The sequence below is a fragment of the Anser anser genome (assembly GCF_964211835.1).
Source record: "Anser anser genome assembly, chromosome: 7".
Classification (NCBI taxonomy): Eukaryota; Metazoa; Chordata; class Aves; order Anseriformes; family Anatidae; genus Anser; species Anser anser.
In genome coordinates this window covers 15,128,653-15,150,723 of record NC_139727.1, presented here as the reverse complement: position 1 = coordinate 15,150,723, position 22,071 = coordinate 15,128,653, and the positions used below count along the sequence as shown (strand labels likewise).

The window sequence follows — 22,071 nt, the reverse complement described above, 5'->3', positions numbered from 1 at the left end:
GATCAAGTTTTGATTCCTAGCAGTTACATCAGTATAGCTAAAGCAACAGGTCCTTCTGCTGGAGGTACCATGCATATTAAAAGAGGTTTTCTTCTGTTGGTGTAGATAGCTGAAGCTCCTATGCTCCCAACCACCATAAACTAAGCCAGCAAAAACAGCAGTCAGCACAGCTGCATCTAAACTAGGAATCTGCTGATGGCATGCAGTTTATTCATAATTCCTAAGTGATGTTGCTATGGGAACTTTTGTAGTGGGAGTTGCTTATATCTGATCCAAGTTTCAGAAGGACAGAACTAAGAACAAAGTAAAGAAACTGACATGAAAGGAAACTATATCAGCAGTGTCCCATGTGCTGTTCTCCTGGAGAATCCCAATGCAGATGAAGCACTTGTCCATATAGGCAGTAACCAGCCAAGATGTTCATTATATCACTGATTCGTAACATACTTACTGTTCTTAATTATTGAGACTTTTTTATGTTTAAAACCAAGCAGGCTTTATGCAACTAAATCTGCCCCTCAGCATTTTTTTTCACCTCTCTCCACAGCTGTGGCCAGTCTGCAAGTTTGATTCTACAACTACCTATACTTCATGCTATTATTTCATCATGCTTCTCATAAGCAGCCAAATCACAGAACCATCGAGGTTGGAAAGGACCTCTGGAAATTGTCTAGACCAACTGACCAACTCCCCTGCTCAAAGCAGGGGCAGCTTGATCTGACTGTTCAGGTCCATGTGCAGTCAGGTTTTGAGCATCTTCCAGGGATTTCTGAATCTTACTCTTAGAACTTGAGATGAAGAAGGCAGTGACAATCTCAACCTCTTCCATGTCCTTTGTTGCCAGGTCCCCTAGCCTATTCAGCAGTGGAATCACATTCACCTTACTCTTCCCTTTTGCTTCTGGCAAGCCTATAAAAACTTTTCTTGTTGCCGTTCAGGTCTTTTGCCAGATTTAACCATAGTTGGGCTGTCTCTTTATTCCTTCCAGGTGACATAACCCTGCTTCCACCTTATGGGTTTCCTTTTCATGTTTACATTTTGTCAGAACCTTCTTGCTCATCCGGAAGGGTCTTCTGCCACCTCTGCTCAATACCCTACATGTCAGCGCGGACCATTCAAGTGCTGGGTCCTGCACCTGGGACGGGGCAACCCTGGCTATACGTACAGACTGGGTGACGAGATGCTGGAGAGCAGCCCCGCAGAGAGCGATCTGGGGGTTGTGGTTGACAGCAAGTTGAATATGAGCCAGCAGTGTGCCCTGGCAGCCAGGAGGGCCAACCGTAGCCTGGGGTGCATCAAGCACGGCATCGCTAGTCGGTCGAGGGAAGTGATTGTCCCTCTGCTCTGTGCTGGTGCGGCCTCACCTCAAGTACTGTGTGCAGTTCTGGGCACCACAGTACAAAAGGACGTGAAACTGTTGGAGAGCGTCCAGAGGAGGGCAACTAAGATGGTGAAGGGCCTAGAAGGGAAGACATATGAGGAGTGGCTGAGGTCACTGGGCCTGTTCAGCCTGGAGAAGAGGAGGCTGAGGGGGGACCTCATCACGGTCTACAACTTCCTCATGAGGGGGAGTGGAGGGGCAGGTGACGTATTCTCCGTTATCACCAGTGACAGCATCCGCGGGAACAGTGTTAATCTGAGGCAGGGGAAGTTTAGGCTGGACATCAGGAAGAGGTTCTTCACCGAGAGGGTGGTCGCACACTGGAACAGGCTCCCCAGTGAAGTAGTCACTGCACCAAGCCTGTCTGAATTTAAGAAGAGATTGGACTGTGCACTTAGACACATGGTCTAAACTTTTGGGCAGACCTGTGCGGTGCCAGGAGTTGGACTAGATGATCCTTATGGGTCCCTTTCAACTCAGGATATTCTATGATTCTTGAGCTTGGAGGACATGATTCTTGAGGGGAAAAAAAAAAGAAAAACAGCTCTCCCAGGCCCCTCTTCTATTCAGGAACATATCCCATGGGATTGTTCCATGTAAATCTCTCAACAGGCCAGACTGGTTTCTTGAGATCAATGGTTGTGATCCTGCTATTTGCCTTGCTACCTCCTCTGACGATCTTGAACTCCGCCATTTCGTGGTCACTGAAGCCATGAGACCAGTTGGATTTCTTGTGTCCTGTTGTATTGATCTTCCAGAAGATGACAATGAGGTTAAAGAACCCTGCAAGGAGTATGGCCTGCAAACATGTGGCTTCTTCCACCATAAGGAAAATGTCATATCCTATGTTTGCTTGGTCAGAGAGTTTGTAGCCAACACCCATCACACGGTCACCCACATTGGTTTACCCCTAATCCTAAACCATTAACTTCCAGCTGGCTCATGACCCTGCCTCCCTAGGCAGAGCATCACATATTCCAGCTGCTCTCACATCAACACCACCTTCCCCTGCTCACCTTCCTGGCCTGTCCTTCCCCCACAGCCTGGATCCATACACCACAGCATTGCAGTCATGTAAGCTAATCTCACCACCTCTCTATGATCCCAATAACACTTCAACTGCACACAGGTTTCCAATTCCTCCTGTTTAATCCCCATGCTGCACATGTTAGCGTACAAACACTTCAGAGGTACTCAGCTGGAGATAACAGGCCAAGAAGTGAGAGTACAGTGGTAAAAGAAACTCACTAGGTCAAAATATACGCAAATACTTTTAAAATGCAACTAAAATGTACAGTTTAGTACAGCTCTAAATTCTCTAAATTAAGAGCTAAACATTAAGAGCTCTGAATTAAGAGCTAAACAACAAAAAATTTGGCAAAACAGCCTCCTGCCCTACTCCTGCCTGGTAAACAAGAACTGCTGGCTTGCTACCAGAAACAGCAACAGGGACACAGATTTGCGTACCCCACAAATAAAGCCAGAAAAATGGAGGCATTTGCGTAATGCCCAATACGTATATTGAGTGCCCCTGCCTTCACGTACACTATGAAGTCTGCATAGGCTGCAGCATATCTCACAGATTTTGTAGTATAATCATAGCTAGGAAAAATGACTCCATTCTGAGGGCTTTACTGCATTAACTATATCAAGTAGTGCAAGAAAGTACATGAGTATGGGAATATTACTGGTAACGCCATTTGTCTCAGGGAACTCAAATGGTACATGGAGGAACCTACCAAGAAATGAAACATACTTAGTGTATGGGAAGTTGTAGTCAATACGCATTCATGTTTTATCTTCTCATCATTAACACTGGCAAAGAACAGCACTCAGCCTCTGTTCCTCTCCAGTGTATTTCTGTTTCAATATACATATCAGTATTAATTTCCCCAGCAGAGTTACTGTCATATCTAATGAGCAAACACATGCTATGTGACGTCTTTTTATGCCCTTGATTTTTTTTAACGTTATCTCTAATAAATTGAGATCACTAATAATAAATTTTTAAGTGGTCACAATTAGAAGGTCATATGCTGTAAGACTGCACAAAACTCATTTAATGCATAAAAACATATACCATGTATCTCTTCCAGTTTCCTGTCATAAAAGATAGCTGTCCAACTTTGAAACTTATTTATAAGCCCCCTCCATAACTGAATAAAGATGTAATTAAAGAAACAGAAAGAATGCAAATCCAGCCTAGCTACTGAACTCTAAGCAGAATATTTGATTTGTGATGGTAAATCAGTCCTGCAAAGACATGAATGCAGAAAAAGTCCTATTTTGCAACATTTTTACATTTTAACCATTCAAGCACATTGATGGTGCTTGGTAATAACACTTCCAGACAAGGAACCTCTAAATTATCATCTACAATATTTTTAAACTTAGAAGATGAATTACAGTTTCAAATTAATTTCAGGTATTTCCTTCCTTTTGATGACTTCAATTTCAATTTAAAACTGGACTGAATTGCTCCCAATTTCTGTAAGCCATCACAACACTCACGGTTTTCTTAAGAAGCTGCTAAAGCATCAAAAAGAATAGTGCCTTTCAACAAGGATACATAGGCCAATCCTGCATTCATGGCTCACGTCTGTATTCACAAATATTGTGGCCTAGCAGGAGAAGGCTTATAATATGAAACAGCTGCACATAGAACTGCGCATCCACATTACATCTGTTAAATTTGATTTTTTTTTTTTCCAGATCAGCCCTTCTCTTATCTCTTGGTCTAAATGTTGATTTGAGGTTTGTATGCGCTAGGCATACTTCTGGAATGCATCCTTCGGTTCAACCTAGCACAAAAGAAACTCAGTTTGTCTAAGATCACTTCATAATGCAAACCAGAGCACAGTAAGTGGTGGTGATCAGATTTGCTTCAAAGGCACACTTATTTGAAAGCAAAGTACAAACAGAGATGCACCCACCGAAGTCATTGAGAGCCTTTGCATTCATTTTAAGTAGAAAAACCATGCTTGATTTCTCTGCCCCCCCTTTTATTTTTTTTCTCTCATCTTTCAGCCTAGGTTTAGTAATACACAAAGAGAAAAGAAGAATCAAGAAATATAGGGGTAGAATATTTTTTTAAATATAGGGAAACTCTGACATTGTGGGTTTTTTTTTTCAGATTGCTTACACTTACTCCAGCTTTCATTATTTTCATGCCCTTAGAACCAAAGCAATGGAATACAGCCGGTGATATTTCCAGCCCTTGCACAGCAGTTTGCTTTATGGTCACATCACTGTGCCCAAGCTGACTATTCCAGAAGGCAATGGGATTCTGCAGAGGCTGAATAGATGGCCCACATTCAGTAAGTTGTGCATCAGAGCTTTAAAGAACATGCCTATGATGGCAAGGTGACATATATCATTTCTTTAGTATTCTTTTTTCCCCCAAGTACTTTGCCCAAAGATGTCTCCCCTCACTCTTGCTGATACACAGGGGAAAGAAATGTGAGGGTAGGTAAGGTACCAGCACAGTACAGTGCACTGACTGAACATGAAAATACAGTTATTGTAGAAGTGGTTGTTTAAAAACCTCATATCCAGAAATGTTAAAATTATTTGTATTATGCCACTCCATAACCTTCTGTAGGGCAATCTACTTTATATTAAAATGTACTTTTCTTGTTTTTTTTCAATCTTTTTAAACCATTCATCTTGCAATTTATCATTCACATAAAAATCATGATGTGATTATGCATACTTACATCGTAGGATGGAGATGACACGTGAAATCCAAACACACAGCATAAAGATAGCATATATGATATTAAACTAAGACACTTAGTAAGGGCTTAATATAGCCATAAAGCAAGTAGCAAAAGGCTGATCAGATTATAAACATAAAAGCAATTTTTTTATTGTGGTCATTCCTTACGCAGTTTAAGCTACACCTTTTCTATGGAAGACCCTACTTATCACCTCTCTCTTACTCTTTACTGAAGCCACAGGAACTGCTACTGCTTCTGTCAAATCAGTGGGTGCATCCAGCACATCTTTCCCTTCAGAAAGCATACTCAGTACAAACTGTATTCTCAGCCACCAGTAGGCTTGGGAAGACAAATTAAAGGGAAAAGTTTTCTTTTTTCTGTCCTAGCCTTTAATAAATATATGCATCACTATAAATATAACATCATTATAAATAAATGCATCACAGATTTATGCTGTTACAATTCTGCTTAGCTTTCCTGTCATTCTTGCCCTGTGATACTGAGCCTACAGCCTCAGAAATTAACAGAGTATTGTTTTGAATAAATAACAGATTTCTTTTTTTCAAGAAAGAGGGACCTTTAACAGTGTAAAGATTATGCATAACAAAGTTTTACAAAAGAGCAAAGGTTATAGGCAAATAGACACTATAGAAAGCACGCATTACATGTTTCCTATTTGCTGTGGGTTAGTACACAAAGCCTGCGAAATCACAAGTAGAAGCTTCTCCTCAGCTTACCTCCAAGATGCTGAGATCTGCGTAGCTGGTCAGACTAATTGCCTCTGTAGTTCAGCAGCCGCCCCTACAACTTTCCAAATACACATGCTTGTCCAAGTTTCACTGGCTGACACACATTCTCAGAATCACTTACCTGCTTGAAGTTCTTAGCACTCTCTGTAGAATCTTTACATCATCCAGGACGGATAAGGCACCAACAGAATCCTCTGAGTGAGAACTGCTAGACTTAGTGCAGATGTCACTTGATCATCTGTCTTCCCATCCAGAGGAAGTGGGCCTGAAAGTTGGGGGAAAAAGTGTTGTGACTAAATCATAACCCAAAGACCAGAGGGGTCACATACACAGTATGGTGTCCCTCTGCAATCTTAGGACACAGGAATTCTCAGCCCATTAGCTCTGCAGTTCTCACATCCCATTCCCTGTGACACAGAACAAAGGAACCTTTAATTATGGACTCCCCTCCTTGTTCTTGTTCAATAACCGAAGAACAGAACACTTTTTCCTGCCTTTGTAGTTTGTCCATGTTGTTCCTACCACTGCTGCATGACCTTTTTTTTTTTTTTTTTTGGTCTTTTTGAAACTCCTCTCAGCTCTATCACACCACAGTTCCCAGCAGCTGTTTCTAACTGGCTACCCAGTCAGACCTGGAAGAGATAATTTGGTTCCATGTTAAATCTCTTCAGCTGAGCATAAAGCATACACTTTATCACATTCAGCTTATACGAATTATTTGTGGATCTTGTGTAAAGTGCATGGAGGGTCTATGAACTATCTAGTGAAATTCTGCTAAGGTATTCTGCAATTTATTAGTACAAAACCAGATTAGATTTTGGCCTCATCACTATCGCAGGCTAGAATTAGACTATTTTCTCTATCCAGTCCTTGTGCATATCATTTTCAAAAACCACTTTTTTTTTTTTTTTTTTTAGATACACCTGGGTGTCCTAAACCCTGCTTGCAATAACAGGTACATAGGTAAATTCTCTGATGCATCTAAACCACCTTTCTAGCAATGATTAAAACAATACATATATATATATATCAGTTGTGTAATATGCAAATGTGCCAAGGCTTTCCTGGGCAAAAATTAAAAGATTAATTCCCAAAGCTGACAACTGTGTTCTAAATTGTGTATTTCAGCAAAGTTGTACCATTTAATCACAGCATTATTATAATAACCTATTTTAAGAAAACAACTTGGGGATGTTAAAAATTCTCTTCTACAGTTTAAAGCAGCAGTTGCATTCTTTTTCCTTAAAATTCATAATATGAACTTATATTCTAGTGCTTGGCACAGAAAAGCTTCATTATAGCTGCTGAGTTGTAAGGATACAAATCACATAGCAGTGTTTTTGCTGAGATCTTACTACTCACAATTATGATAAACACCTTCTTAAATGTACTCTTATATAGGTATATATACTTCATTATAGACGTTTGTTTACATAAAAAGTTATTCAAACAGCATATTCAGTTTTATGTTTCTTAAAGCGCCTCAGAACTCCGTAATATTCATCCAGGTAAGACTCATCACTGGTAACAGGTTAATGCTGTTTACAAGAGTACGTGAACAACTCTAACCCAGATTACATAGCTACTTTCAGGTGGCATGCACTTCTGTCAGCCTCTTCTGGAGCTCCTGTGACAGTTGGGATTTTTGCCAGTGCTCAACAAGAAAGGGACATTAGCAACACTTTTAATATTATCAAAGACACTCGTTTTCAAGAGCCCACTGGAAGGAAAAGCTTAAATAATCACAAGGTCTTCAGTTCCTTTGCCATTAACAGCCACGTTAATAAAGAAACGAGCATAGGACCTAGCACTTGCAGAACGTATCCATGTTATTTAAACTGCTCTAGCAGTCTAAGGGCTCCCTGCTAAAGATATTATGAGTGACAACTTACAAAATACTGCGTAATACTGACATTTTAATCCAAGTATGACACTCACAGGGCAGACAAATGGACTATAGGACATCTTGAGTCATATCCACCTCTGATTTATGCAGTGGGTAATTACTTACACACCAGCAAGAGGATACCACAAACCTTCACTTCTTTTCTTTTCTGCAGCCAAAGAGGACTTCGCTTTTACTCTGCTGACTAGGTCATTCAGGACAATTCAAAACAGTCTTGAGACTGTAGTACAGCCATTCCACCTAAGAATACAGACAAGTGAAAGAGAGATAAATCACATAAAGCCCTATATGCATTCCTATTCAGTTGTGCTGGAAATAACAGCAGATGACCTGAGAATCTCATTTTTAAATATTAAAGCTTATATATTTGCAAAACTGCAGGATAAGAGTCATAATCAGATCCTCTGGAAAGAAACAAAATATAATAGACAATAATTTATTTATTGAGACAAAGAAAATGTCACACTATAAACAATCATCTTCAAAAACAGAGAAGAAAAATGATATGCCTATGAATTTTTGACCTAGAAAAACATCTGCTGAAAACTGGATGCTTCTAACCTCTGTTGTATTAATTACAGAAAGTAATTAAAATTTCTTCTCTTTCAAAACAATTGAGTAAACCAAGATCACCATTTGCACGCAATATATATTCGTCAGAATTGAAACCCAAAACATTTTAAATAATTAATTAAAATGATCTGAAACAGAAAAACACCCAAACATTATTTAATGCCATTGCCAGAAAGCCTTCAAACAAACATCCCTTTTAGAGCCTAAAGAATTCTAGTGAGATAAAAAAAAATAAAAAAATCATCACACATTTATTTTGGGTATAGCACTAGTTAGGGCAAATCTAGTGCCTTCAGAAATACCAAAAAGAAGCTGAGAATAGCAAAGTAACTTTCTAGAAAACAACAACAAAAAGCATGGTTATTAAAACCCTCTTCCTAGCTTGGTTTACGTGGAACTTTTTGAACCACAGTACCAAAGGTGGTATTATACTTTTGGAGCATCCATAGGCAGCAGAAACATCTTTTTCATGAATGATGTTCTGCACGGAACACTGCAGAAAAGAACCCTGAGATGGAACATGCTGGGAATGCTTGTGCTGCTATTTTTTCCACTATCACAATATGCAATGAATTAGTAAGAGCAGTCAGAAAAATCATGGCATTATAAACTAACATTAAGAAGCCACTCAAAAATAAAATAAAATAAAAAATCAATTACATCATGTGTCTTGAAGACTACACCTATTTCTCCATGCTGGTTTGAGCCTTATAGTTATTGGAAACCTGTCCTTCTAAGACACTGAATTTTTTGTCGAGTGCTTTCCAGTGATGGATAGCAACCCACAAAAAAAGCTATCGAGGTGCTTAAATATGTTTGAATACATACTGAGTAACTTATCTCCTGGGTGACTTCAAATAAAACACTTGATACTAACTTCAGTAACTGTAAACTCGAAGAAGCTGGAAGCTATAAATCATCATCATTAACAGGGCAGCTGTTATGTACAGTCAATGAACTTTTAACTACTACTTAATTTTAGTTTCACTCCCCCCCACGTGTGATACAAAGTTATTCTACACAGTATCAAATGAACTGTAGCAAAATATTCCAAACAGCATCAATAACAGTTTTAAAATTAAGCCACAGAAATAATTCATCTGATTTCTATTTCTGACAGGGGAAAAATAAAATCTTAGATGCTTGAGGACAGAGAAATAAAAAAGAAGGCAGAAATAACGAAATCTGATCAATAAAGATTTTTTTGTTCTAAAATACTTTTTGAGGGAAAGTAGTTCAAAATTGTAGGAATGATACTTGTATTAACCTATTAGTGTAAAATAATACATTAAAGAGGAGTCAAATTTTCAGAGTATATTAAGAAATCAATCTCTGACATATTATTCTATTGTACTTGCCAAATAGGTTTCATTGTTTTCAAAGACAGTATAAATCATCTTTATTAAAGTCCTGAATTCTGCAGATACAGCAGCTGTGTTATACTTTCGGGAATATAATCTAATATTGTACAACAAAGAGCCTATCACTGTGCTTACTGAGTAGCTTTTAAGAAAGGGAAAGAAATCTAATTGGTAGCATATCATTTCCCTAAGAACAACAAGGGATCTTAGTCATACGGACATCCTGTAGTTAATTAAAAACTCTAGGTATGAATTTATTTTTCTCCTCAGCTCCTTACCTGCAGTTTCAAAGGCTGAAGGCATTTTAACAGATTTTAAGAATGACTCTACATATTGAGACAATGATGAACCCCTACATGGGAAAAGAAGGCATGAAAGAATCTCTCATACGACTCAAAAAAATCCACAAAACAAACAAAAAAACCCGTAACAACAAAACAGAAAATGTAGCACAGAATAAAACCAGACTAATCAGCATTACTTCTTAAGTAAATGAATAGCAGTCCCATTAAGTAAACCTTTAATGGGACTGCTAAAGCACTAAAACACTGTTAATACCAGAGTTATTGTTACAATAGCTCTTTTATCTCGCAGTCTTGAGTGTTTTCCTGTTCAAGAATATTTTCTTATCACCATAAAAACATACTTAATGCTAGGGCCATATAACCTGAACTATAGCAATCATTACTTATCATTGTAATTATACCAAGATCACTGCCTATTCCAGCAGAGAAATGCAGTTTTGAAGAATTCTTGTATTTTAGAAAACATTAAATAATTCTTGTCCTCATATATACCCTTGGTTTTTAATACTGGGCAACCGTGGGAAAAAAATGCCTAAATATGACTGGTGAGATAACAGTGATGAAAAGAAGAATTTTTATACCCTATGTCATTAACAGCAAGAACCATGCACCTGGTGTGAGAACTAACAGACAACCACATTGAGTTTAATAGATGTACAAATGGAATCTGATTATGCAACCCTTATTTTCTCTACTTCAAAATAAAGTCCCCAAAACCACACAAAAACACTTCTGGGTAACAGTGGCAAAACAAGTATTTCCTAGAAACAGACTTTCCCTCACAGTTGCAATTCAAAACATTGTAATACAATGATTGTATAATGTAAGACCCAATATAAGCAATCCAATTCTATTTGCTTTAAAATAATAGCTTATATCCCCTGAAATAGGGAAGCCTTTATAAAAATGTTTCAATATTCAGCTGATACACAGGTAGCTTTTAAGGTTAGGGGAAAACAAAAGAAATAAAAGGAAAACTTTAATACAAATTAAACTGAAAAAGTCATTTTCTGTTCAGGAATAACACACAACACAATCAAATTACAGCAGTTTCCTTTTTTTTGAATTTAGAATTATATTATACAATAACTTCTCTCTTAATTTACAAGAAATTTGACAAAAGATTCTCGTATTTGGGGAACTTTGTACCCGTAGCACTGCTAAATAATACCTAAAGGTGAGAAACAGCTGCATACAAGAAAGAGGCGTAACAGTTGTTGAAAACACGTTACTAAGATTTTTAAATGTTTTATTCTTTATCAGTAACAACATCCTTATAAAAGACTGAAAATAAATGTTTTTCTATGCACTGATTCAATCCCACACCACTTGAAAAAGATTTTCCCCTCCTGTGGAGCAGAACTGTGAGGAGCAGGACTGTTCCATTTAACAAACATTGCCACATGAGGAGCCTCACCCCTCTGACATACTTCCAAAAGCAGGTTTACATGCTTTTTTTAACGTGTAGCATCAAGCAACATCAGCCCCATTTTGGACGTGGTAACAATTTCTGACCAACTTGCGGTAAAATACCCTCTCTGCAATACTCATTGGGTCTCCTCTCAGATACTTTCCAAACGCTTATAACAAAAAGGAAAGCAGGGAGAGAAGCTTTCCTTCAGCTTGTCTCCAAGGAGGGGGCAGATTCACACACTACACGATTAAAAAGGGCAGTAAGAAAGAAAAGCTCTCGACTCCTCACATTTTCACCGCCAGGAACTAAGGGGAGCCTTGGGCTTTTCCTTGTGGTTTCAGGGAGCTCGGAGCCTCGACATTCCCTGTGGAGAAGCCCCTGAGGGGGGCGCGTGCCCACAGGCCGTTAACGGCCGTTTCAAAAAAAAAATGGTGGTCGTGAGCCACCGTCACGCGCCCCCTCACGGCGGGGTGGGAAGGCGCCGAAGGCCACAGCTGGCGGGCGCAACAAGCTGCCATGCGGCCTGGGGCTGGGCGCCCAGGAAGGGGCTTTGCTTCCAAGTGTTTTTGTCCCGGCCACACAAAACTGACAAAAGCAAAAGGCACCCTACACAGAAACAAGGCCTTAACATCAACAAACACGACACTTGTGCCCTATTGTCATGTTCTATTACTTCTACACACAGAGTAGTATAAGAGGAAAAGACTTCCATCAGCCACAGAAAACCGACATGCAGAAAGGCTGATCTTTGAGACAAAACAGAGAAAGAGCAAAAGGATTTTTTTTTCCCCAGTACTATTACTTTAGTTTCCATTTTTCTAAGAGGCAGGGGGAAAAAGATGGAAGTATTATTTCTGCATTGGTTGAAATCACCTCCAGAGCCGAGCAGCTAGGCAGCCGTGGAACAGAGCCAGTCTGCAATGCCACACACCACCAATACAATAACGTATTTTACATTTCAAAATCTGTCATTGCTTGCAGTCTTGACTTTACTGAGAAGTTACACTGATGAGTTTAACAGGTTTTACAATCAGCTTATATATTAAGACCCCACCCCAATACTTATACATTTACTTTATCCTTCTCAGAAGCCACATTCTAATCCATTTCGAGTTTTCTCCTTTTCTCTGTAAATTTTTTTAGAAGCAAAATCATTTGTGATACCAAGTTCTGGAATTTAGGTATCCATTTGTCTTGACTTCAGAGTTCAGAGCTGGTGTTCTCATGATCTGGCTACAACCTGATACAGTTATTACACAGTTCTGTTTCATACCCACTTTTGCTAAATGGCACTTCCTATACAAGTTAGGAAACAAGGAAATCAGTTTATTCAAATTTACTATCTATTTTACCAGGAAAAAATGCTTCTGCTCAAGATTGATCCTCATGGTAAAAGCGCTTGATGAACCCTGCATGGTCAACAGGGAGAAAGCCCCACACTGAAAAAAGTGGCTCCAGCAGCTGTAGTTTTTTTTCTTAACCTATCCCTTTCCCATTTGAAATTTTAAACCTGTGCCCTCTGAAATGATAGCCTAAAAAATCCCAAGGCAATAGGATTTACGTAGTTTGTGATCTCTTTAGTGCCTCTCACCCTTGTATTTCCCAAACCATCAGGCTTCTTCCAGAACTACAGCTTTTATATGTAGCTATACATACTGTGCAGTATGCATGATTAGTTACAGAGTTTGCAACAAGCGCCATCTCTGTACCTCAAAAGAACTAAGCAAAAAAATTCCAGCATCTATCTTACTGCCTAGAGCATCTAATTACATCGAGATGGTAAACAAAGGTATTTTTTGACAAAATTTTAAATGACAATCACAAATGAAATGTGGATTTTTAATGACTGACAATTTTTGAACACAAATCTCTACAGAACAGAGAAAAAAAAGGCTGAAAAAGATTACTGAAATTTACTTTAATTCTTCCAGCCAGAAACAAGAAAATCCCTAAGCCCCTAAATGAACAAGATAGTGGAGTCAAAGAATGGAAGACCTAAATTACCCTACCAAGCTAGATATGCAGTGAAATTCTGGCCTCAATTAAAGTAATGGCCAAGCACATGCCAATTTCCAACCGTACTGAGCTTCTCTTATGAAGTGCTGGTAGCTCTCTCATCAAGGATAATTCAGGATACTAATGTACAGTAAGGAATCCACAATCGACCATTTTTACATGATCAGTCTTTAGTTTGGAAGACTACCTCTAGACATGCAGCTGCAAATATCTGTGGTGATGATGTACGGACATTGATTACATCGTTCTTGTGCCTGAATTCCTCTCCCAGCAGCTCATTCCTCTCGCTCCTGCTCCACTCAACATGCAGCACAGATAATTGCACCGCAACTCCTGGAGTCATAACGTAGACTGTAATGTTATTTATAGACTCTTTATGACGCTATCATATCCAACTTCTTTCAGTATTTCATGGCAATCATGCACATAAAACTAAAGAGAATGGACCACATCTCTACAAGGATTTAGGAAGGATTTGGGGGCTCCCGAACCTCTAAACAGAAAGGAAAACGATTACCAACCTCCGCCTCCAACAAATCCAAATAAGCAGCCTCATGACTTCAGGATGCCTAAATTCAAATGTTGCTCTCTTTAAAGGCAATCAGAATGTGTGGTATGGATTCAGCTTTACATATTCCAAAGAATAGGAGCCTAAAATTTAGGCACCATAGTACCCTGCTTGTTTTCAGGATACAGTTCTATTTCGTTTTCATTTCTGATGAAGCACTGTCTTGTGGAAACATAAAGCACGGTAGATTGTTTTGTGCCTTTTCCTCATCAGCTGAGACTGTTACTAATACCTTTATTATGCTCTGTATTGTTTAATTAAGCCTCATCTCATCTGCACCCTATCTTCCTATGCAAAACTCTTGTATTAAAGCAAGCAAGCATCATTCTCAGAAGCTTTATCATTTTAGCAGAAAATACTATCACCATCACACATCACTATTCCCTTTCTAACTACAGGTACAAAAGCATCAACAATTCTTTGAGAGCAGAAAATAATGTAAGCACAAAAGAAGGTTATTTTGGAAGACAGACTAAATCATTTTATGTATATTCAACTCTTGGCCTCTGAGCACTCATTTGTAGTGCTCTTTAAAACAAATTCAAGCACATAAACAGAGTAATATCTTTTTACACCTGTACGAAAAATCAGTCTGAAAGACAGGTAAATCTTACTTCAATTGCAATTTCTTGCTTTTATTGTTTCTACTACAGAACCACTGTGAGGTAATTTTTATTATTATTTGTTTTAATAGCCTATTGTCTTGATTTTTTAAAATCAAAATAAACTTAGATGTTATTAAAATATAAAATAACAAGGTGCTGAGGATCATTTTGGCATGCTTTTACACACACCAAGTAACCATCTCTATCTCTCTTTAGAGAATCCACACCTCTGCTAGTCACAAAATTTAGATATTTGCATGATTTACAGAGATGGAATAGGATATAATTTCTGGGTATCCTCTACAGAAAAAAAAAAAAATATATATATATATATATATATACTTGCAATACAAAGTAAACAACCAAACCATACATTAATAATGTGCTTAAGTGCAAAAAACTGTTTGCCAGTGGGCTATCCTCAGTAGAACTGAGCAATGACAGCCTCCTGAATTCTTGGGATACTCTCTCCTGGATGTGAAAAAGAGTATTTAAAAAGTCCTCAGTGAATTATGATCTCTGATTACATGAGATCAATTACAAGATACACCTAAACAGACTGCAATGCAATGTATAACTTAAGCAAACTTTATGTTTTCAAGTTTAATTTAAATTGTTAAGACAAGGAAAACTCAAAACCAAGCAGTTCAGCAAAATCCCCAAATACAACCATGCAAACTAATCTGCCATGCAAACTAGACTGATTCTCCTTTGGTACCAAGGAAATCTCTAGGAAATTTCTCTAGGAAATCACCCCAGTGCAGAGAACAGAAATGCAGAGGGGTAGCCAAGTTCTGGATTCTCTGTATGCTGTTCTCCTGGCTAAGAAAGTGAAGAGGAAGACCCAGAACCCACAACATGCAGAAGCATAAGCATAATTTGAACAAATATAATTTAGAAAACCTTCCAATTCCATGGATTTTCTTATTAGTCATTTCTAAATTACCCTTTACTTCAGCTTTATAGTTCTTAACCTCTTCTAGAGATCCAAAACAGATTTTTAAACTGTGGAAATGAAAGAGAGACTGATGTCAGGAAACAGCCCCAGAGATAGGGTTAGATACTTTGCTGGAAAAAATCAGCATGTCTGTTAATGAAACTACATATATTTACATCTGTTGAGACTCTACTGTAGAACTCTTTCCTCATGTCTATCCAATATTTCATGTACTTTCATATAGTGAAGTTTTCTGAATGACCAGTCCTAAATTCTCCTTTTTTCAAAAGGTATACAAACCATCTCCGCATGGCGTATACCTCGCCACAAAGCTGGCAGGTCATGCCTTTTCCTTTGCAGACAGGAGCCATAGATCATTAACATTTTCACAAACAAATCTTGCTGTTTCATCAAGCCTAACTGGGAGCAGAAATATCGGCCAGATTGAACTGGGTGAACTGGCAGCAGAGGGTAAAAGATATTGATCGTCTAAGAAACAGCAAGATGACAGGGCTCTGGAATACAGAGGGAAGATGGGATGTGTAACAGTTCTGGCATGAACTGTTACAGAACTTTTATCTTTTGGCTTTTTCTTTTCTGCTTTGAGCTTTGCTTAAAGGAAATTAAATGTTCACTGTGACTACGAAGTAAGTGTGCTAACCACCAGGCTGAAAACCCTGTATCCCAGTGCCTATGCAAGTAACTCTCCCTCTCTCAAGAATCTTTCTATTCCAATTAGCTTCGTCCCATACTATTACTTATACCACTCTCAAATCACTTTCTGTAATTTCTCCCATCAGCTTAATGCTGATATCAGCATTTTTTTTCTCCCATCAGCTTAATACCTGTAGATGTTGTGTTGATGCGAGTCTAACAGACCATCTAACTAAAAACACCTCCCTTTAGATTTAAGTCATCATTTCTCCCCAACACAAAATATAAATGTTTGACAAGTTTCATGAGTTCTGCCTACATATTGAAGTGGTGGTGTTCAGGACCAGTTTCTTCTGAAGTCTAACAGGAACATTTTCTGTATAAGAAGTTATTTACCAGACCATTTGTGAATCAAAATGGCCACTAGCATATGTTTTAAATGCCCAGTTATAATTGCTTGTTGCTACTAGCCCAGTTGAAATGAGTATAGTAACAACTAATTCAACCTGTATTTAAAATTCTACCTTTCATTCACCTGCAGTAAAATCACCAGCGATGGAAAAAAAATGTCCTCTGGATACACCGCATTTCTTTCCATTGAAAGAAATCCACATCTGAATTCTGACCGTCAGCTATGTAGCCATGCAGTGAAAGCCACTGCATACTGCAGGCTCATTTAGCCTCACTTAATAGTCATGTCATTACTGCTGCCTCTGCAATAGACAAGAATTTTGCCTAATGCAAAAATGGTGTCTTAATGTTAACATGAATCTATAGGCCAAAAATACCACAGAACCACACTCTAAGTAGGTGACATTGCCTCCAGAGGCCCTTCAGGGACGTTGTGCCAAAGGGAGGCACAGAGCAGGGAAGGAAAGTTCATTCCAGATCAACAAGATTCCTCAAGTTCTCAGGGGCATAACAGCCCTGATAAACACTTTAATGAACAAACAGTATTTTCTCTAACATCATAATGGCCTTTACCAAACTTAAGAATAAAATCCTGTGGATGTAGCTGTTTTCTCTAAGGATTTATTTTCAAACTCTGAAGAACTGAAATGCTGGTAATCTTATCAGCAGAACATCAAAAGATCAACCCCTGAGGTTGCTGCAGCCAGTGTAAATGTCATTAGCACTCTCCAAGAACCATATATTTCAGTTGCATAGTAGTTTCTTTACCATATTACTTGGTATGGAAAATGTTTCAGTTCTGAGAGTGGAAAAGTTAACTACAAGATGATTTCCATTTGGTAGCAGATGCCTTCAAAATACTCATGCCAGAAGTCCCAATCTAACTGGTCTGAGACACGAGCATTGATAAATGGCAATATTTCAATTTCAACTAATACTCACACAGTTGACAGCAGCTGCACTTCTCTTTAAAGGTGGAAAAAAAAGGGGGGGGAAAGAAAAACCAACCTGTTCTTAGGGAAAAGTATGCACACAAAAAAAATGGATTGTTATCATGATGCTAGTAAGTCATATTTATAGTTGGTTCACAGTCTTTTCATTTCTGTCCCTAAGAGAGAAATGAATTCTTGTGTAGTTATGAACATGAGTTTTTAATAAACTTAAATCTCAGTACTGTTGGAATGGAGCTTTTAAATTTTAAGGCATTATGAAGCATTGTCAGACACTAGGTGGTGAGAAGGAGGTTTAACTGAGGGCAGAGCGTATGAACAGCCCTGTGACTTTGCCAAGCAAAGGAAATTACAGTTTAACTTGCTTTTGAAATATTTAAACTTACACCAACTGTATGAGAATAGGTCAAGTTCTTTTTCCACTCCACTATGGAGCAGTCCTAAACCTCTGGGGTTCATCTGCCAAAAGATGTTAGGCACTTAAATCTATACAGTATTTGAATAGGAAATTAATGCCTGTGTCTCTTAAGGCTCTTCTGAAATTCTCAGGTGTAAAGAGGTATGTCTTTAACCACTCAGCTCATTTCTATCTTTCCCCAGTTTTCAAACTTCTTAGATCAAGAACTCTGATTCCAGCACATGACAGGTGTTTATAGGACCGAAAACACATCGGTGGTACCTAACCACAGTGGAAGTCCACCAGCCACTGTAATTCCTTCTTAATAAATTAATTATCCTTTGAAGTGGAAAATAGCAGAAAAGAAATCCCATAGTGTAATGCTGCTTTTTCTTTCCCTGTAGTCAGGTTACACGAGCCAGTTATAAAACAGTGCTGGGGAATGAGATTTTCAAGGGAGTTTAACAGAGTTAAGTGATTTGAAAGTGGATTACGCTTTAGAAAAGGAAAAACCCACATTTCATTAACATTTTTCCATTTATCCCCATTCTTGTTCATTACTGAGCCCCTCAAATTCATCTCTAAACGTGTAGTACCGAGGAATCATCTCAGTACAAATCTCCTTGGAGCTGCACAGAAATTTCCCATCACATGTCATGTAAAGTCTTTGCCTGTATTTCCCCATGTGAAACTAAAAATATTGCATGTACTTCCATTTTATTTCTTCAATGCCTTCATAGCTTCCAGTGACAAAAAATAGGGGTTATTTATTCTATCCCCTTGCCTGCTGCCTATATTTATTTCATTCTGACACATTTGTGTCTACCATGTTCTTAAATAACTCCAATACTAGAGATTCTACAGCTTTTCCAGCAACATATTTTCATGCTTTCTGACTCAAATAGTTTCTAATGAATAACGTGAAATGTTTTTGCTTTTGTTTTCTGAGATTCCAAGCCCGTTGCTTCTTATCCAGTTAATCATGGTCAAAAAATAATAGATTAAATTATATGAAATTATATCACAGATCATTTCTCTCAGCTTTTCTCTGGTGCATTTCCCTCTTTCTCATGACTTTTTATTCTGTTATTGTCAATATTAGAATTTTTTCTGTATTGCAGATTTTAACATGATAATGTACAGTTTCAGATTTTACAATTATGCTTAAGCACTAAGGAAAAATAATTTTAATTGCACTATATAAGAATTTATGTATTTAAGGGAAATAACATCAGGTTAATGCCAAAAATGTTATTAGTAAATTAAAGTCTATGCAAGAACTGAAAGCATACCTAAAGAAACTTGTAAGACATTCTTTCAAAATAACTGTGCTATAATGTAATGACAATGATATTGATGATGTCCCTTCAAATAAATGAAATACCATTAATTATAATTTACCTATAAAGCTTAATTTTCTGTAAATGCTCAGAGCTCTGTCTTTTTGGCAAGGAAGACTTCTTTTATTATTCTTTCAACTTCTAATTATCTATTTCTTACTTGACTTCATGACTTAACAACAGTGACTGACAAACTAGTTCCCTCTGGATGTGGCCGGACAGGAGCCAAGATAACATACTAGCAAGTTCTCTTCCTAACAGACTGTGCGGGGCAGCATGGGTCCCAGCTCTGGCACAGTGCTGTGGCTCTTTCCCATCATGTTCCTTGATACATCACACATACCTCCTGGCACACGACAGACCGTGACTGCACATCACACACAGGAATGAAGATAGACCTGAGGACTGCAGTAGTGCAGTACATTTTATCTGGGCAATGGCTATCAACAAAACTGCATGACACAGGAAATTTTGTAACATCACAGAAACAAGTTTTACATCAACATTACTGTATAATTAATGTTATTTTAGCATAACAAATATTAAACATATTAAATGAGATATTATAAAAGGTGATGAACATGCAAATGAGAGTATTCCATTAGACTGAATTCTGGCTCCTACAAAAGCATTGGGATTAAGCACAGGTAACACCACCTTCTAATGCTAAAACTCTTCAGATTTTGTATTAACTTAGACTACATTTATGTAATTATTTAACATTTCTCAAAAACGCAACGATTTTGCATAAAGCCTTCATAAGTCATAATTCTGTCCTAGACTGACTTAAAAAAATCAGGCAAAATTACTCATGCATTTTAAACACAACTGAGGACAATCATGGTTGCCTCCACCCCCCCATCTCAAACATAAAAAAAAGCTGACTTTATTTGAAATGATTTCTCTTTCTTACCTTATTGAAAAAAAAAAAAGACTTGAAAGAAGCTTGTCCTTTCTGTCACAGCCATCATTTTTTCCATCTGCTTGAATAGGACAGTGTCAACAGATCTCTGTTAGGACAGAAGAAAGAGCAAATATACAGACTGGACAAAAAGCTCTGAAGACTGTCTGAGGTCTACAGTTTAGAAGGCAGGAAGAATAGAAATGTCATTAAAAATCCTTAGCAGGGCTGGCTTGAATACTTCTCATGAGGAAAAAGGGACTAGTATGAGAAGTCTGCCAGAAAGGATTCATTGTGGGGCAGGATATAAAGATGGTGCAGAAGGAATCTAAAGCTTGAAGGACACAGGCAGAGCATTCTCTGTTCATTGGACCAATTCCCATCACAGCTTGTAACTGAACCCAACTTCCACCCTCTGTGCCAGCAATTATCTGTGAAACTCATAAGTAGAGTGTCCTCTGCCTTCTGGAGCTGCTGCATTTACAGAGTAATCCCCAATATCACAGTGCCTGTAGGGGAGAGCCCAGGGGTCTCACTGTGCACACTGCCAGTACCCTGACAGTCAGGAAGTTTGACTCAGGTCTGGTTATTTTTCCAGTTGTTTTTTGAGAAAGTTGTCAGAAACACATCAGATGTGTAAAAAATGTTATTAAAGTTACAACATAAAACTCTAAAAACTCTTAGCAGTGGAAACTGCTAAGACTAAGGCTGCCTTTAAAATGTGCATCTTATGATGCTATGCTTATGATGCTTATGAATAGCGTAGTCAATATAAGATTAAACCCTTATTGGAGATTACATGTCATTAAATCTCTGCAGTACGTTCTATCATAAACAATGGCCAACAGCCATTCATCTTGCAGGAGTATAGTGAGAAAGAAGAATGGGTAAAATGCAGTTATGGGTACCTGAGAAGTCTATGAGGAAATGCGGGGTTCGTGTTCAGAGCAGGGTTTGAGGATGGCACCAAAGGTAGCAGCACAGCATCCGCTGGGTGAGGAGGGAAGTGCACTGCTCTCTCTGAGAAGCCTATCAGGCATATGTCAAGTGGAAAAGGTGCACACACTGTGTGAGGCATGCTTATGAGGTCCAGCGTAGTATCAAACTGCAAATGGAGAAGGGGCTCAATTGTTACTGTAATTAGGGAAGTTTCTAGCTTGTGAATGTTTGACTTACAGTCTAAAAAACATAGAGATTTTGTATTTATGTGTGAAGTAATAAGCAAACATAGCATTTTGTTCAGCAGTGTTTGCCAGTCTAATTAATCAGTTATGAACGAAAGCAAAAACTGTTTGCTTCATGTATAGAAGCCAGGTAGGTCATAGCAAAGGTTTTTTTTTTTTTTTAATATCTTCCATGATTTAAATGACTTCTCACAAGTAAAGCATAAGATAAATATTTTACAGTGCACTTCAACCTTAGATTTGTTTGTGCAAACTATTTGGCAAAGACTTGTTACTAGCTGACACTTTGCACAATTCAGAATTTGCTCACAAGCAACTTTCTAACAGGAAAAGCACTATGGTTGGAGACAAGAATACTTTGGGCAGACCTAGTGAGTACATGCAGAGTTGTAACAGTTTTTTAAGAAGTGTCGGAAATGGAGACATAAGATAGAAACACTATGAAGCAGTGAAACACCAATGATCTCACCTCCTACAATGGCAGCTATTTCACACCAAAATGTTTTACATTCATTTTTGTGAAAATTCTAATCAACTGATGTAAAGGGCTCTTTGTGGTGTCTTCATGCTACCATCTTATTTGATCTCCTCAGAATATTAATTTGCAGCTGCATATAGTAAATATTACTGAAATTGGGTTTGGAACTTCAAGACAGCAAAAGTAACTGTTTCAAACTGTTCATTTGGGCTTTACAGATCA

The 22,071-nt window shown here is 38.2% G+C and overlaps 1 protein-coding gene across 5 annotated transcripts in view; it reads right to left on the bottom strand.

Moving 5' to 3' along the window:
• The window catches only part of LOC310902999 (uncharacterized protein), a 322,682-nt gene that overhangs the window by 145,376 nt on the left and 155,235 nt on the right, over positions 1 to 22,071 (bottom strand). For all 5 annotated transcript variants that reach the window (XR_014587205.1, XR_014587206.1, XM_083845497.1 and 2 more), the window contains 4 exons: positions 21,096 to 21,292; positions 20,200 to 20,296; positions 7,886 to 7,995; positions 5,971 to 6,114 (listed from right to left, as the gene is read on the bottom strand). Coding sequence is in view for 3 of the 5 variants with exons in the window: in XM_083845497.1 (XP_083701623.1) it covers positions 20,254 to 20,296; positions 21,096 to 21,292 (240 nt within the window). In the remaining 2 variants the exon portion in view is untranslated. The remainder of the gene's footprint in view (positions 1 to 5,970; positions 6,115 to 7,885; positions 7,996 to 20,199; positions 20,297 to 21,095; positions 21,293 to 22,071) is intronic.